This window comes from Amblyomma mixtum, chromosome 6 (assembly GCF_055824585.1).
Source record: "Amblyomma mixtum isolate Tamu chromosome 6, ASM5582458v1, whole genome shotgun sequence".
In the NCBI taxonomy this organism is placed as follows: Eukaryota; Metazoa; Arthropoda; class Arachnida; order Ixodida; family Ixodidae; genus Amblyomma; species Amblyomma mixtum.
In genome coordinates this window covers 1,394,570-1,412,084 of record NC_143017.1, presented here as the reverse complement: position 1 = coordinate 1,412,084, position 17,515 = coordinate 1,394,570, and the positions used below count along the sequence as shown (strand labels likewise).

The following is a 17,515-nucleotide window of genomic DNA, read 5'->3' as shown; positions in this document are numbered from 1 at the left end:
GGCTCCGGAACCACCACCGGCCGCGCACGACCGATCTGCTCGGCTGTCACACCACCAGTCTCGTGCGCATCTCCTCTGCACGCACACGTCCTGTTGCATTCCCTTCAAAACTTCATCCTAAGCCAATACACAATTCTTCCGTCAAGACTTACTCTTTAGTATATACATGACGGTTCCGCCATCTTTCGAGCTTAAGGTATCACATAGAAGAAGAAACTTGCGCAGTATACAATGCGCGCATCAATGTAAGCCGCCGTGGCAAGGTCGTAAATACTTCAACGAGAAGAGGCTAACGCACTCGAAAACAAGCGTCGCTTTTCGCCGCTCTGGCAAGCTAGCAGGAAGGATAAAAAACAACGCACAGCGCCAGTCTACCCGAGCCGTCCTGTCGTCGTTTCCTTTTTCGGGCCGACTACGAAAGACAAACCGTTGCTCACTTGTTCTGCGGAGGAACACAAAACTCGCGTGTGGGGCGCCGCTTTGAGAGTCTCATACTTTGTTGGCACATTTTTCTGCTCCCCTTCGGCCCCACTCCTCATGCTTTACTGCGACGTACGCTAGCTGCGTCGTAAAAAGGGGCCAGAAGCAGGATGGAAGCCAGGTGGTAAGGGATTATGGCATAAGCTCCCGTAATAGAAAAAGTAGTAGATCTAGTAAAAGGCTCTAGGAATAGCAAAAACGGAATAGACCATATTATGCACTCACCCTGACATCGTGCACGATATGTAGTTGATCGGAAAGGTACGATGGTAGCAACCACAATATGGTTAGGTCTCGAATTAGCTTGGACTTGTCTAGGGAAAGGGAGAAACTCGAGAAGTGGAAGCCCATTAACGAGTTAGCGGTAAGAGGGAAGCAAAGAAGTTCCAGATATCGGCAGATAACAGATATTCACTTTTAACAGGACAGGACCATTTCAATGATCTCCAATGAGGATAATCTAGACGCTATCCTTACTGAGTTCACAGTAGAAGTAGCAGGCAGCATGGTTCAATTGGATATCTGAAAATTATCTCAGCAGTGGGAAGATGATTCAGAAATGACTACCATAAAAGCGAAGTGCTCAGTGCCCCCGCCCGCCAGTAGGGTCCTTGAGCGAAGAAAGGCAGCATATGGCTTTATGATCCGTTATAACCGAGAAAGGGTGCCCAAACTAGTAAGGGCGGAATTTGGCAATTGCACAAATTTGAGTGATGCATTCCCGCACGGTGCAATAATAGATGCGATCTCACTCAGAAAGCAGGCGACTGGCGTACACAATCACGCAAATCTAAGAGCCTTGCCGCTCAGCAAGTAGTGCACAAATGCCATGTCTGCTCGCGTCGGTCTGAAGTTCTATTTGCGCTGAAGGATTGAAGTGATTCAAGACAGGCAGATCGGTGAAGGCACTGATAGGGGTTCTGAACGCTGCAGTTTGGCTAGGCCCCAAGTGAATGGGACATCTTTCTTGGGCGACGCGGCAGGAGGGCGGACGATTTCCACATAGTTCTCGATTAACCACATTATAAATATTGCCGCTAATCTTTGTAGTGTTTTTGTTTATTCTTGAGAACTGCCAGCGCACCGCTTTATCACTTCGATTGTGATGCAAGAAGCGACCAGATTTATCTGGATTGATCGCATCCAGGCGGAGCCGCTTCTACGTTGTCGCAGAATGCTCTAGTAACTTTTCATGCTTTATCTCGAAAGTTCGTTATCAGCTTTAGATTCAGCACGGCTGAGAGCGGCGATTATTCGGTTCGACGACCACCGTGCATTCTTTTTGCTACAGTGCCGCCGACTAGTTAAGTTTGCGGGCACAATTCAGCCCAAAAATCAGAGATCACTGCGGCAACCTGCACTAGAAGAATGCGAAAGCAATGATGCCTCCTGGGCACTCATCGCCTATGTTTGCCTCCCTCGCCCCGAAATTTCGCCATTTCGTTCATTTCTTCTCTCATCCACTTAGACTGCATAGATCACCTATTGTTTATGACTTGTGAATTATTTGTCAATTACTGAACAGTAATCAATTATCATCGCTTATCGATTAATTGTCGAGTATCAATAGATGAATTATAAATTGCAAGTTAATTATCGCTCATGAATTAATTATCACTTATCGCTCGGTTATTTTTATTTACCAATTACCAAAATTTTATCGCTTTTCGATCTACCATCAGCTTTTAATCAATTATAAATTACCCATAAATTATCAACCATCAGTTATCAATTATAGGCCGCTTATCTCCTATTGATCACTTATCAATTATCCATCAATTACGCATTCACAATCAATGAGTTTATTTTTTAGTCGTCAATTTTATTGCTGGTACATTTTTCGATTAAGTGACCTTTCTTATTGACTGGTTTTAGATTGCATGATCTATACCTCTCCTATCCCAATCGACCATTTCCTAATTTGGCGCTACGCTTCACGTCCACTCACTATTTCGTCACCGCGATATTTTGATGTTTTTTGATGTTTGGCTCTAATTAATTGAGTATTCATCTTATCGACATTGAATTTTTCGCGCATCATCTTCACATCATTCTCTATCGATTAGAATCACTCGCATGGCGATATTTCTTCTGAGAGAGACAGAAATTCTGCCCACACCTTTTGCGGGACTAAACTGCCAACATAGCCTAGTAGTGCTTTCGCATTAATAACAAGTTTTGTTTAGAAGCCATTTTCGCCATCTTCCTGCTGTCCGGACAACACTCAACACTACGCGACATCTGGTGGAGGTTCTCACCTGCTATCCTGCTATGGCTTCCACGATGGAACCTGGTGCACAGTCAACGCCCATCCTGCTTCGTTAGCCCCCTGAGCCACCAACTTTCCATGGAGAACTAAGCGAAGATGCAGAAGACTAACTGGACCATAAGACCGAGTGGCGGCGCTGAACGCCTGGAACGCCAGCCTTCGAAATGTTTATTTTGCACTGGACGGCGCTGCCCGAACGCGGTTCGAAAAGCACGAATCTTCTCTAACGACCTAGGACGTCCTTCAAGAAGCAGCTACTGAGTGCGTTCACTAGCGTCGTACGGAAAGAAAGAGCAGATGCGCAGCTGCAGTCCAGAAGTGTACACCCAAACCAGACCGTGACCGCGTGTGTGGAAGAAATGAAACTTCTTTCAGCCGCTCCAATCCTAACACGACTGAAGAAAAGACACTCACCTTTCTGATGCGTGGCGTACAGGAGCAACTATTCTCTGGCCTGATCCGGAATCCTCCAAAAACCATCGATGCTTCCACCATCGAAAACGCCCTTTGCGCCGGGGCCCGTCACTAAACTGACCACTTCAAGTGCTGACGGCAAGCCCTCCACAAGATTCCCCTGTAAGCGGGGATAACCTGTGAGATCTGATATGCGAAATTGCTCGCGAAGAACTTCGACGACTGCTGACGTTTCCAACACAGAAGACGAAGCAGACTCAGGTGGCGTCGATCACGCACACCATCCAAGAAGCACAGCATGCACTTGGCTCCCCATCGCCGGCGACACCAACGGAAGCTGAACCCCTTGCGTACGCCGCTGCCTTGCGCAGCCCTCCGCACCGACGAGACACCCAACCCTCTTCGATGAGCACCAACTCTACAACAAAGACGACACCTAGTTCCCGCACGACCGCCTTACGAGCGACGCTACAGCTCTCAGAGATGCAACGAGTGGAGGAGTCCCGACAACCGCCCACTGTGTAGGCACGCCGGGCACGTACTTCGCAACTGGCCGTACAGACGTATCGGCCTGCGGGGATTCGCTATCGACGCCCAACGACCGCTCCCCGCCCAACGACCACGGGAAATCGACGACTACCTGCCCAGAGGGGAGTACGTCAAGCCGTCTCTACCGCTCCCCGCCGCCATCCACCACAAGTTTTGCATCAGCTACGCCGCCGCTGTGCGAGGAAGGTCCCCTAGCCCCCGTAGGGGAAACTAAAGAAAGCAACCTGTGGAAGTAAGGTTGCTTGCTGACGAAACGACGGAGATCCTCCATCTACCACGCTGTATCAAGACACCGCACACATTAGGCCGACACCGCACACGATGACAACCTCGACCACGACGCGAAACGCCTTGGAAACGACGCCGCCAAGAAAAGCTTCGGCCACAAGCCCCACGCGCGATTCACATACCCTACGAAGCCGTGACCTGACACCGATGACAATGTGCAACACCAGAGCCAGGACATGCGACTTAAAAGGGGTTATCGACGGCTTTAAATTTAGCGCTGTAGCCGACACAGCAGACGATTATTTGGTGATGAATGGAACATTCGCTGCGCACCTGATTAAATAACAACCGTTTGGGACAGCCCAAAAATTCTAGTTCCAGGGGGTCACCCCATTACGCCATTTGGACAATGCACAACGCGAGTGACTGCGAAGGGACTAGCCCGCGACCTTCGTTGTGCTACGGCAATGTTCCCGCGAAATAATCTTGGGCATGTATTTCCTTAATGAACATCAGGCGATCAATAACCTGCGATCCAAGACGATAACGCTTTCGACGAACGACGCCATCCCTTCGATGAGAACTCCGGAATATCACGTTGCGCTTTTATCCTGGCAGAACAAGTGAATGTCCCACCTCGCTCAAGCCTTACATCGTTTTCGCCTACAACACAGCTGTATAGGAGACCACCGAGATGGGAGACCACCGAGGACGGCAAGGCGGCTTGCCGTCCTGGTTAGCTCAAGTGGTAGAGCGACTGTTCCGGTGAAGCGGTGGTCCTGGGTTCGAACCCCGGACCAGGACGAATTTTTCTTTACCTACGAAGTTTCTGAGAAAGCTGTATAGCTTTCCTTTGTAGCCGTATGGCTGCGCTCGGCTGGATACCAATGAGTATTTACTCCCTTATTACAAATCTACTCCACCTTGGGGGATTCCCCTAAACATTTGACCAACACAGTTCCCACTTCAAGTTATTGATCAATTCGCTCTCGTCCTACCATAAGCTTGCCGTCCTGGTTAGCTCAATTGGTAGAGCGACTGCTCCGGTGAAGCGGTGTCCTGGGTTCGAACCCCGGACCAGGACGAATTTTTCTTTACCTACGAAGTTTCTGAGAAAGCTGTATAGCTTTCCTTTGTAGCCGTATGGCTGCGCTCGGGTGGATCCCAATGAGTAATTACTCCCTTATTACTTATTTAGCTGACAACCTGAATGGTTTTATATATTAAACTTTTTCTTTTCGTTGCTTGAACTTTGTTACCACTAAGGCGGCAGTGCAGCTTGGCTAGCTTGACCATGGCGAAGTCGAAGCGCTAGCCAAGCCCGCAGTCGGAACGATGCGCGGAGTATGTGTGGTGTTGAGTGAACAGGTGCTTGGGAACGGGTTTGGTCTTCCGTGTTCGCTGCTTGCGTCCTGCCCGTTGTATTGTCGTTTTTGTGTGTGTATGTGTGCGGCGCGTACACCGCATTGGAGTGTACAACCGCTTGCTGTCCCATGCGGCATCGATGCATATAAAACGATCATGAGAAGGTGCGTTACGATGCCAGTGGCCCTGCACGAAAGAGGAGACTTGAAGCCGACGGAAAAGCTGGTCACCCTCCTGGGGCTGCAAGAATCTGGCGAGGAACAGTGGAGGCGTGTTTCGGTGGATGACTGCGTTTATCAAGCCAAAAAATTCAGCACTGGCCAATCGCACTGATGAGCTGCTGCTGCGTCATCATAAACACCTGTCTAATGTTTGTTACAAGCTTCTTGGATGTGAACTGTGCCATGAGTGACATTCGTCGAGCAGCGGCCTTCAGGAGGTGGAAACACTCGACACCTGAAGACGATCACTGCTTGCCCGCGCCCTGGCGCCTCACATCCAACCGCATGCGTTGGCGTTTATTATTTCTATCGGAATTTCACACGTAGTTGAACTATCGCAAATATTACAACCGCATGGTTCAAACGTGCCGTCTGTAGAGTACACTTTTTCATACTTTTTTGAGGGAGGGAGGGAGCTTATTTTCTAAATATGTGCCAGGGTGGCCCATTCTTGCATCTTGGTTGCACTGTAATCTATGCATTTATTGGGCAGAAATTTCTTTGCTGTTTTATTGGCACATGATTCATGATTCTCATTGTACTGTGGCGACATATCATTGTATACACTCCTTGCAGAATGTCTAATGGGGTAATAAATTACTGAGCAGAGAGTATGCACTTTGATAAATGCGAGGAACGTTACTGATTTACTTCACACTTGACATGTTCTGTTGTCGTTAGTGGCTACGTATCTCTTGGGGCCTATGCTTTCCAGTGTAGGGGCGAGAGACATGTCAAGCTCCATTTAGCGGCTTTTTTCCCTCCACTCTCTACCGGTCTCGTGGTAAAATAAAATGAGCATAATGCATGCTTTCTCAGTCTTAGCCTAGACTACATTTCATTTATTTACTCTCAGGGCCTATCGGCGCCAGAGAAAGGAGTAGGTGGCTTACAAAAATACATATGTAATAAGCAGAATAGTTAAGATGATGATACAAAGCATACCTGAAGGCAGTGATGGACACGACAAAGGCTGAGACGATGTGGCAGTTGGAAACGTAAAAAAGTAGAGATCTGCGTGAGTTGATAGATGGCTTATGCTGAACACTAGCATAAAACTACGAAAGTGCAGTGGACTCAGGCCAGAGTTAGAACTAGTTTAACGCAGAAAATCACCTCCCAGCAATCCAAAATGAGCACATGCAAGCAGCTACGTGAACACAGAACATGGAAAATAACATCCTTTTTGGACGGAAGAAAAGGCAAGGCACATTGCTCATATGTTGCTTAAAAAGTTGGTGTCTTGTTGTTCACCTTTACATCTGGTCCTTCCACACCTAGCAGTTGAAATGCTATCAAGAAGAATCTTCTCCAATCACTCTAATTACATGAAAGGTACACATCTCCAGCTGTCCGAGGCTTGGCGTCTCATCTTACAGACTAGATAGTTTGGTAGACATAAACATTACCGCATGTAAGCGGCATGTGGTAGCCTTGATGGGGGTGTATTTTGTGTCTTACAGATGTTGTGCAGTGCTGGCATGTTTCATTATTAACATCGCATTAATATGTTAGCACAGGCTATAAAGTTTGTAGCTGAGCGGAAAAAAACAATATTCATGCCTTGTCTTAGCAACATTCTTAGTACCGTATAAAAGATAGCGTATTACGAAACTCCTCATTTTTTGTCAATTTTTTCTCTCTGAGCACTGGTCTTTTGCAAGTTAGCAGGGTTCTACAGTCTTCTGTGGCTGTCGACTGGCCCACATGTTTGTCAAAGCTGCCGAGTTCATGATGGGTCGTGTCGGTGCAAGCTAAATGAAAGGTGGATAGGAAATTCATGCTTCCAGAGTACATTCCAGAAAAAAACAGCTATTATTTCCTACTCAGGATGAGGGAACAGCACCGACAGTGCACATCCTCCTTGTCACTACAGCAATTATGGCTGCTCGCTGCTTTTTGGCAGCGTTTGATTTATCTGCCGGAAGACCAGGAATGAATGGCAGGCAATAGGTACCTAATAAATTGAACATTGCAATGAGCAATATTTTGTTGTGCCTGTGATTATGTTATCCGTGAAGAAGTTAGCGTTTTTGATTGATGGTTGTGTAGCAAAGATGTGACTGCTACATTGCACTGCGTTCACAGATTTGTTTGCCCACGCTTTTGGCTTTCTCAGTGGTTCGTTTCCTTACCAAACGACACATGGAAATTCGGTGTTCAACTTGTGCACTTTCATCATGTTTGTAATGTATTATCAGCTGGCGTTCAGTTTCAAGTTGGAAAAGTTCTCAAACATTTTCTGTGTCTGTGATTTTTTTTAAACTGTTGATCTCATTACGCTGCATTTCTGAGTTATTTATTAAATGCATTTAATAATTGTTACCTTGTCATGTGGATAGCAACATGGTGAAAACATTTTTTTTATGAAGTCAACGTTCTTATTTTAAAGTTATAGCAAAGTAAGGCCTTTGTTATTTAACGTTGCTAACAATTTGTCGCAATCTCTCAGCGTTGAAGCAATATTATGCGTCACTTGGGTCTAGTTCGATTATCACCCCACCTCGGATCTTCACCTTTGCACATGTGGTTAATCTTATTAGACAAGCTCAAGCTTGTTTGCCATGCTAGTTTGCGGACATTGTTGAACAAGAGTACACCATACAGATCGGAAATGGGACGTCATGTGGTGCCTAGTCCGGGGGCCAACACTTAAGGCGTGTAATACGTTTCAGAAAAAGCATAATACGGCCGGCCACCTTCACGAATGTGTTACGGACGATCCACTGATTTTACATGCAACAGAGCAAGCGTTTCTTCTGTTATAGAGAGTTTGTACGTAACACTTGCGGATTTTTTTTTTTTGCAGTGTAGGCCGTGCGGGCTAGGCAACTTCATTTTTTATTTCTTTTTCATTCGCCCAAACTATTTTCTGCACTGCGCGCTCACAGACTCAATGCACGTGCACCTGCGGCTGTAAGTTCTATGCAGCACCTTTGGATTTGACGGTTACAGGGTTGCTGTCGGCCCTCGCGAAGCGCGAAGGATTCTGGGTACTTTAAATCTGTGGCAGAAATGCGCTGAGTAAAAAGGAGACGGACAGGACTGGACGAAGCGCTCGTTTTTACACAGCGCATTGCTCCCACAGATTTAAGGATGAAACACCAACTAGCCCCTCTTGTCGCGTTGTTAGTTCTGGGTACTACTGGGGAAAAAGGAGTCCGGGACGCGTAACCGCAATCTTGGCGCATATGTGCAACGTGTGCCAACGATTCGCTGATTTCACTAGCACACATTAGAGAACATAGAAGTAACTTTAGCCTCCCCAAGTGTGGCTTCCTACCACTGGCTGACAACAAAGCTGCACCCGTTGGTTCCTCCTCCAAGTGTCCTGGGTAATTTTTTCCCCGATAGTAACTCTTACCTGTTCGTCAGAAGTCAATCCGGCGCACCCGTTTAAGTTTTCTTTCAAAATGCTTATGTGATGACACTTGATAGTTGTGCGTACATGCACGGAATGGAATATTCGGTGCCGCCGTCCACACCACTGTCAAATGACCATTGAGTAATGACCATTGAATATTCAGGTCCAATTGCAAAAGCCCGGCCGCCGTGGTGGCTCAGTGGTTATGGTGCTCGGCTGCTGACCCTGAAAGACGCGGGTTCGGTCCCGGCCGCGGCGGTGGAATTTGTTTGGAGGAGAAATTCTAGAGGCCCGTGTATTGTGCGATGTCAGTGCACGTTAAAGAACCCCAGGTGGTCGAAATTTCCAGAGCCCTCCACTACGGCGTCTCTAGCCTTAGTCGCTTTGTGACGTTAAACCCCATAAACCAAACCAAACCAAACAAATTGCATAAGCAGTGTCATTCAGCACTATAATGGAAACGCAGCGCCCATTACACATCACCGTAATGTTTTTATTGCAACAACAGACGCTTCCCCTTCTATAATGGCCCAACCATTGTCCCTATTAATGCGAAACAGGCTTCCCGCATTATCACTTCTCTTCTGCATCGGTCAAACCAGACAGCAAAGTTATGGCCGCACCACTATGCTGCCACCTGCCCACCACCGTTTCTGTCTCGTCCGTTCAGCTTGCAGAACATTAGCGCCAGCATCCTCATGGTCGGCTCATGGTCAGCATTCTCATGGTCAGACGGTTTCATGTGACCGACTAACGGCTGGGGCAAAAAATAACAAATTAAATACTTGAAAGCGATTGGAAACTCCTGAACCTCTCGCAAGGCTGATAGTTGGGAGGGCCTGCTATTCTCGTATTTTTCGTTTTCGTGATCCGGAGTTCCCAGAGTGGAGGTTATTAATTCCTTAGCAGAAGAAGGGTCACTGCGAAGGAATGCAGGTGGCGCTGCCTGACTGAAATGCAGGCAAGCGGGCGCAAGTGCAGCGAGGTATTGAGGAACGGTTGTGTGGAAGGATGGACGATGACGGAGACAGCGAAGGACTCGAAAGCCTGTGTGCGGCAGAACGTTGTGCAAGTGCAAAGTACAGAAATCGGAAAGGTAGGAAAAAAGATAGTAAGAACGAAAAAAAAAAGCGGGAGCGACGCGTGAGTAGGCATGCTCGTCCGTTCAGGTTGTCCGCGTCTAGTGCCTTGACTTGGCTTGGTGATGTGGATGGAGCCGGTTCCTTCTGATTGAAGATGTGCAGGAGAAGGTCGACGAAACAAAAAGGCTGAAATGCGTGCCCAAGCAGCACAAAATAATATGACTTGAGAGCGGAGTAATGGAGGCGAAAATTGGCATAATTATCGGTCCTACATTGGCTTCTAGCGAATCCGAGACTTTGTCCAACAACCACAGACCATTCATGCCAAGACAGGGCCCATTCTCAGCCAGTATAACTATCGGCTTGGCCTATGCTCAGCCGGTATGTAAACAATGGCCAGCCGTTCGCCCCGCGATCAGCCTATGCATAAAGGCCTGACATTGGTGTGAAGACTATGCCCATATTCAGCTACACACGCCTAAATGTGCGTGCGAAATACGATGCGCCACTGGGGTGTTCATGAAAACGCGGCTATAGAGAAGTGGTCGATGAGTTAGAGCGCCTTAGTTTTCAGCCACATAATTATATTCAAGCTACAGCAATTCTAATGCCCCTTAATCGCCATTTTTCAGAAAAACTTTGCCGCCTTAGCTTGGCGCCTTGAGAGCGGGGATCAAGGATTTTTAGTGTATGTAACCCATCCATTTTCGCGCTCCAAGACTGATCTCCGCGTCTTAGGCAGCGTGACTCGGTTTTTAAGGCATCAAATGCGCATCAAAGGGTAAACGGGGGGTTGTCTCGGCTTATTTGTGGTAAAACTATGCACCCCTTCGTTCCCAACGTATCATTTTAGTAATAGCGACTGCATGAGCTGTGCGTGCCATTTAGGCAATGGCTGTGTATCTTTAAGCGGCAGCCAACGATGTTGATCTGTTACGTTCTGGTGCCGGTTGAAATTGGTTTTTATAGTGCAGCGCGGCATGCGAAGTATTGCGCGCAGTGTTTGATAAGACGCAGGCGTAGGTGACGAGCCGTAATTCGATACTCGTATTTTTCTCTGAGGTAACTTCTTGAACGAAAAACGCACCCTTTTCGAACGGGAAGTGTTCTGGGGGCAATTCGCAGGGTTGCTAGAACAAAAGACGTTTGGCAAGCCCGTGCATAGAAATAACTACTACATTAACTGTACATGCCACTCTGCGATCCTGGCGGCATGTTGGTCTGTAGGTTGTGGTGTCAGTCATGTGGAGATTTCTTCCAGCTATTTGAATCCGTTGTCCACTTTTGCCTCTCTTCCTTGGTGCAAACGGAATTTTATCTAAATAGAAGGTTTGTGCACATGCATATTCATTGTTACAATAGAAGTAAAAACCGTAAAGAAAGCGTTTTGTTCCTTGTAACGTAGTTTATGCAATGAGAAAGAACTCTTTTATGTAACCTTCATGAAATAAAAATATTATTTTTTCAAGCATCTCTTTTCGATTGAATTATAAAAATTTCAACCAATTTAGATCTAATTTTCAACCATACACTACAAAGAAAGATTATTGATTCACTCTGCATATACAAAGGAAATTTAACTGTCAGGTGACATCACGAACTGAAGGAATGCTACTAGCAATTAGCTTGAATGGAAAAGAACAAAGAATGGAACAAAGTGATGCACCTTCCACAAACACGAAAAGGATCCTTTTTCTGCTTTTCTCGAGAGCCCTGTCGGAGGACGATTCGAAAAGAAGTTTCTTTGCCCCCTACAGTACATAGCATAATGACAAAAGACGTCGCTTTTCGAAAATGTTGCCTTGGGGAATAAACCTAACCTCTGCTTATTTTTTGATCACTCAGCATGTTTACATCGAGTTTTCAGTAAGTTCACGTCAATGTTTCACGTTGTTATTCATGAAACAAGTTAAGTAATTGATAACAACAAAACAAGCGCAAATATCGAAGAGATTGACAAAAATCGCCATTGAAAATAGCAGGCACATCGTTGGATGTGTCATGGAGTGGCAGTGCGAATACAAGCAAAACCGCGGACAACTGCAGCCATCGTCGGAGCTGTAATGAGGCGGTATTGCTAGAATAAGGAAAGCAGCGGAGCAGTAGGGCCATCGTTGGGGGTGTAATAAAGAGGCATTGCGAATATGGGGGCTACAGTGGACAATTAGGGCCATATTTGGAGGTGTAATGAAGCGGCATTGCGAATATGAAGACAACAGCGGACGTTTAGGGCCATAGTTGGAGATGCTATAAACGGACATTGACAAAATGGGCAAAACAAAGGACAAGTTGTGCGTGCCAATGTAGGGACAATGAAGTCAGCACTAGCCATAGTAAGGGCCGGACATAGCAACTCTCGCAATATTGAGGCAATGGCTTGTGCTGCCTCGGTGGTTATCAACAAACAATGAGAAAGTCGTTTGAGTGCAGAGCAGAAGCGAGGCCAAAAAAGCGTCATCCTGCGCGAGGAAGAGATTCAAAACTGACGGTGTATGGACATCAGAGAAGCAAAAGAATCCGATTACGCTTCTTTGTGATGCAATTTTTCAGCGAAGCTGCTGTGGCACTCGAACCGTGGCGACAGCATACGAACACGCAGTGCCGAATGAAGGCTGCTCTGGGTTTCTACTTAAACGTTCCGCCGCCGATGAACCTCTCCAGAGGCGAAAGGCCAGGACGTTCGCCGTGCATGCCACTCAGGTGCCGCGTGCCACGCAGCTTGATTTCCTGCTAGTGCCGTACCGTCGTCCCCCGCATTCCTCCTCGCACTCGCTGCGCTCGGTGACACCGACGGCGAGGAAGGTCGCTTCACTCAGTGACGGGAGGGGCGCCCCTCAAAGAGGAGAAAAAAATGAAATGTTGCAATAAATGCGGGAACAAGGTAATCGTGGGGATAACCTTTGGAGAGGAAATTCAATGGAGAAAGCCATTGAATGTAATGGCAAATCAATTACCTGATGATCGCTTTTTTTCGCACCAGTGATAGATCACATGTGGTAATATGTTTTGATCTTGTCTGCACAGGAGTGAAGGAACGTTGGCAGGCAGTGGGAATGGCGTGAGATCTGTTTTGAAATCCTATCGAACGGCGCATGCCCTTTGCCCAAGTCTGAACACTGCGCCCTCCCTACCATGCTGTCCAGAAAGCTCTCGCGTTCATGTCGAACACGGCCCTTTTTACTGCACTGCAGACGCGCTAACCAGGTGCTTCGCTCACGATGGCACTAGCCGCATATACTCCCTAAAACACTGCACAGCAAACACGCAACAGAAAAATCGGAGAGCGGGGTTGGCATTTCCAAGTCGGCAAGAGGGTTAACACGAGTGCCCCGTTTCATCACTCCACCTCCATGTTAGAAGTCTTGCTACCGCTCCTGTAAAATGCGGACTTCTGCTGACTACTGTACATTATTCTCTTAACCTACACCAAGGCAGCAACGAATTACAGCACATATATCATGGTTGGTTTGTCAAAAGGGCAAAGAAATTTAGAATCTATTTCATATAACAAAACTAGAGGGGGCACGTCAACTATGCCTTATGAGTAGGATGCGCAAGCGTTAAAGGTTAAATGCCAAAGCCAAATTGCTATTCAGGAATTGACCATTCTCTACTTCACATGCATAGATCGCAGAGATTTGCCGTACTACTCCTGGCGGAGTGGTGAAAGAGTTAAAAGAATCGCCACTGCCCTGGCAGGTAGCTTTTCCAAGAAAAGCCACCTATGGCGCTTGAGAGACCCGAGTTGCTATTCGTGAGCAAACTCTGCAGATTTCTTCAAGGATTTTTGCTCACGTCTGTGACGACGCAAGGTTTTCCGCTTAACGAGCCCACAACGCCATAGTGGTAATAAAAAAAAATCGGCGGTGCGAAGTGGTCATTTCGCGGCGGTAAGCGGTGACAGCATAAGCACGTACCATAGGTATACGTTGTGAGGTGTGCAGTTTTGGCATTACACTTTAAAACTGAAGACACAATGGTGCAGAATAGAGCTTGAGAAGAGTGGATATTCGCGGCAGGCGCCTATAGATGGTAGTCTCCGAGAGTTATGCATTTGGAACTTGCAACAAGTTAGCACGGAATGCGGCTGTTACAGCTGCTTTAGACCCACCGTTTCTATTAAAGGAAGCTAAAGGCTTGTGGTGTTCCGGCGTCTACTGCAGGGACTTGTAGATGATGGCCGTATCTAGCGATCCTTTAAACCTGCACAAAAACTTGGCGACGAAGACAAAATCAACATGCTATCATACTTGCTGAGATAAATATGCCACGACATCTAGATTTGCGCTATAGGTGCCACTTTATAGGAGGGACCGCATATTTGACGTGCGCTCTGCCAGCAAAAGCGCTGCTGCTGCGGTACCCTTGCTGCCACGGCATCTCTGCAATTGTGAAACAAGGTTGAGAGAACGGGACGGGACTCGACATAACCCACATCAGCGCGCTTTAAAAGTAGGAGCCGAATAAAACAGATGTGACGCGAGCGCTATTGCGGAACCGGCATTCCCGTTAACGTGGCCTGAGAAGTAATCAGGGCGCAGTACACAAGCACAACGTACCCTCCTCGCGTCGGAAATTGCGTGCAATGAAGCCTTCGCCCACCATAAACGATTATTCGTTTTTTCATTGCTAGTGGCGCGCATGCCGCTGGGGGGCTGGGGAACTGAAATTACGATGCCGCGCAGCTACTTTGATAAAAGTCATCATAAGTGTATAGCAAGAAAACAGGAAATGCAGGACTTGCGCTTTCAGACTTGCGGATTCTGCGTTTATTCAATGTCCCTTTTAGTGCCAAAGCTTAAATACATGATGTCGAACCGGCTCGCCGGGTTTGTATGAAGTTAGGTCTTGATGTTTACCTGCGCCAAACCAGTAAAATAATATTGTTGCGACCGGGACTCGAACCCGTCGCGGTGCGAACAGATCTTCGTTGCTGCAACTACACGAGAGCTGAATGGTATCGCCGCAGCCGCCCGCACCTCGGTTATGCTGCAGTACTATCTTCCGCTGTGCCTTGAACATCTCCGTCTTCGTCGGCTAATACTACTACAGAGCCAATATACGCGCTCTCGTGCTGGGTATTGGATATTGTTGTCTTAATGAACTAATAGTGTCGCCAGATATCCTGACCACACACAAAATCAAAAACGTCAGCCAACTAGACTAAACACGTATTCCAGCGCGTCTACTCATTAAAACTACCTCAAAACCCCATGAAATGTTTTTCACGCTGCCTTCAATAAATTGAGGACTGACCGGGCCACACTCAAACTTTGTTTCAATACCTTCCACTTTATCCCACAGCTCATGGCCCCACGACATCGCAGGATTCTTCTGGGCCTGTGGAGTCCTGAAGAGCGGAGACACAGAGCTATGGGACCACTATGCCAAGCAGTTTAGTGACTTTGAATATCATGCAAACACGATGCTTGTGCTGACGCCCGACCTTGAGAAAGCATACAAGGTACACCAGTTTGGCATTATAAGAAACCTTAGCAATGCCTTAAATTACCGTTTCTACTAGAAATAGGTAAATTCTCACCCGAATGTGTGAAAAATGCAATGTCCAGAGAACTTATTGATTGCTTTAACGCCTATTTACATGCTGATGCGTACTGCGCGATACGGCTACGTTAAATTACGTAGTGCACTACAGTGCTGGGAACGATTTCCTCTTATACTTTGACTTTTATATAAAACCGAACAAAACAACTCTAAAAGAAGAAATTTGCACTCATATTTTCTTTAGAGACGCGTGCAAGAGCTCATCGAAGAAAGGATAAACTCCATCAACTCCACCACTGACCTTCAACCTCCGTCTGAAAAGTGAGTGCTAAAACTGTAAAGCTTATATCTCAGCAAATACCGCTGCCTTAACATGGCCGCCTGCTGGTTTTCGCTAGGATACTGGTAAATGTTTAACGTTTTTTAAGAAAACAAAACAGAAAAAGCCGAGTTTATCTAGGAGGAACATGTCAAGCTTGCTTCGCTATAGCTGCGGATTCATCAAAAGTGTCTACGTCAGTGTTTAGTACTGTTCTCCCTATCGTTTCAATAATGTTTCCTCGAAAGTACCGCAAGGAAGCCTAACTAAATCTGCATGTGTGAAAATTATTTTCTTTCGCACAGTTTATACACCAAACAGACGATACAGAGGATTTCACAATGACTCGTGAAACTACCAAAAATACTCTTGCGTCCATTCATCCATCATCGAAGTCGTAACACCAAAGCTGCACCAACGAGAGTTAAGAAAAAAACAAGGAACACGGTGTTTATTCTTTCATTTCACTTTTCACTAACTGGATCTGTCCCTTCAGGCTAAGACGCAGACAAATAAATGCAGGAAATGGCGGATAGGCATTTTTCATGGCTGCTGGATTTAGCGTCCCAGAAGGGATACAGTGGTGCTTGTTCTCTCCTGGCAGGGACTCTACAGCTGTGCTTCTGGCGAACGTGGCGTGTTTCGTCGGCAGCGCGAAGTGCGCAGAATTCACCGCTGGACTAGAAGGTCTCGCTCTTAACCGCGAGTTCAAAACGTAAGTCTTCGTATTGCCATAAACGCTGCTTGACATGCATAGCAGCATAATGTTCGTGTTTACTGCTGCTACTTTATTTACTACAGCACCTCGTACTGGGACCGGCAATAATGCCGGGTACTCGTTTTGTTTTTGCTGCACCAACGGCATCATGCTGTATTAAACCACGAATCATAAATGCCGCTCTGTAGAGCTTTGCGTCTGCTGAAAGCTCCTCGAAAGCTATCTGCAGGCTTGTCTTTGCTTAGAGGAGCCGTGTTAAAATACGCCGGTTTCTCATAGCAAAAGCTGTCACAAATTATATGTCAGCATGCTGGTCACCCTCTTTTTTGTTATCTGTAATGGTTTCCTTCCGGTGCGCTTCAAATAGTTTGCGAGAAAACATGTATTATCTTTTCTATGCGCAGCCTCCCTATCGAGTGATGCCCCCGAAGTGCGCCGATGAGGGAACGCTTTGTAACATCTGGGTTACGTGCACACAAGTCTTGAGTATATAAGTAGCGTCACGCCAACGCCTGCAAGATTTCACCACGACTAGAATTCCGGCGTGCTTCAGGCTAAGGCTCAAAATTAAAGCGATTGGCGCAGCAAGCAAACATAATGAAATCGTGTAGAAATCTGCGAAGCTGCAGCTTCCTTGCAGGAGGAAGCCGTCATTATCTGCAGGGAAAGTGTTTGCCTTCTGTAGTAGGCATCTTCGTATTGAAAGGAGCTTGGTCCGAAGCTTCGCTTCCAGTCAAATCTCTGAACTCTGGAAAAAGATGTCTACAGCATCATCCAAACCGAGAGAATCTCACATGAAGTAGCGTTCCAAGTGCATTGTGTAGTATGCAGACTCCATGAGAAGATCAAATCAAATCAAATCGTCTTTATTTTCTCTCTCAAGAAGAAAAGGGGGTGACGGGTAAAAGCCGCATAGCTGCGGCTTGACAAAGCCCGCCAACCTCTATGTACAGTTCGGCAGTAGTGCTCGTACAGATTATACAGGATTCAATGTCACACTT

General features: G+C 46.7%; 1 protein-coding gene and 1 long non-coding RNA gene across 2 annotated transcripts in view; one reads left to right on the top strand and one right to left on the bottom strand.

Moving 5' to 3' along the window:
• LOC149338082 (uncharacterized) overlaps nucleotides 1-16,515 on the top strand; it is a 153,641-nt gene extending 137,126 nt beyond the window's left edge. Inside the window, exons 10-12 of the mRNA XM_089550264.1 lie at nucleotides 15,277-15,436; nucleotides 15,722-15,798; nucleotides 16,401-16,515. Of these exons, the coding sequence (XP_089406390.1) occupies nucleotides 15,277-15,436; nucleotides 15,722-15,798; nucleotides 16,401-16,515 (352 nt within the window). The remainder of the gene's footprint in view (nucleotides 1-15,276; nucleotides 15,437-15,721; nucleotides 15,799-16,400) is intronic.
• Nucleotides 1-17,515, bottom strand: part of LOC149338079 (uncharacterized) — a 1,049,963-nt gene that overhangs the window by 948,008 nt on the left and 84,440 nt on the right. The window lies entirely within an intron of this gene.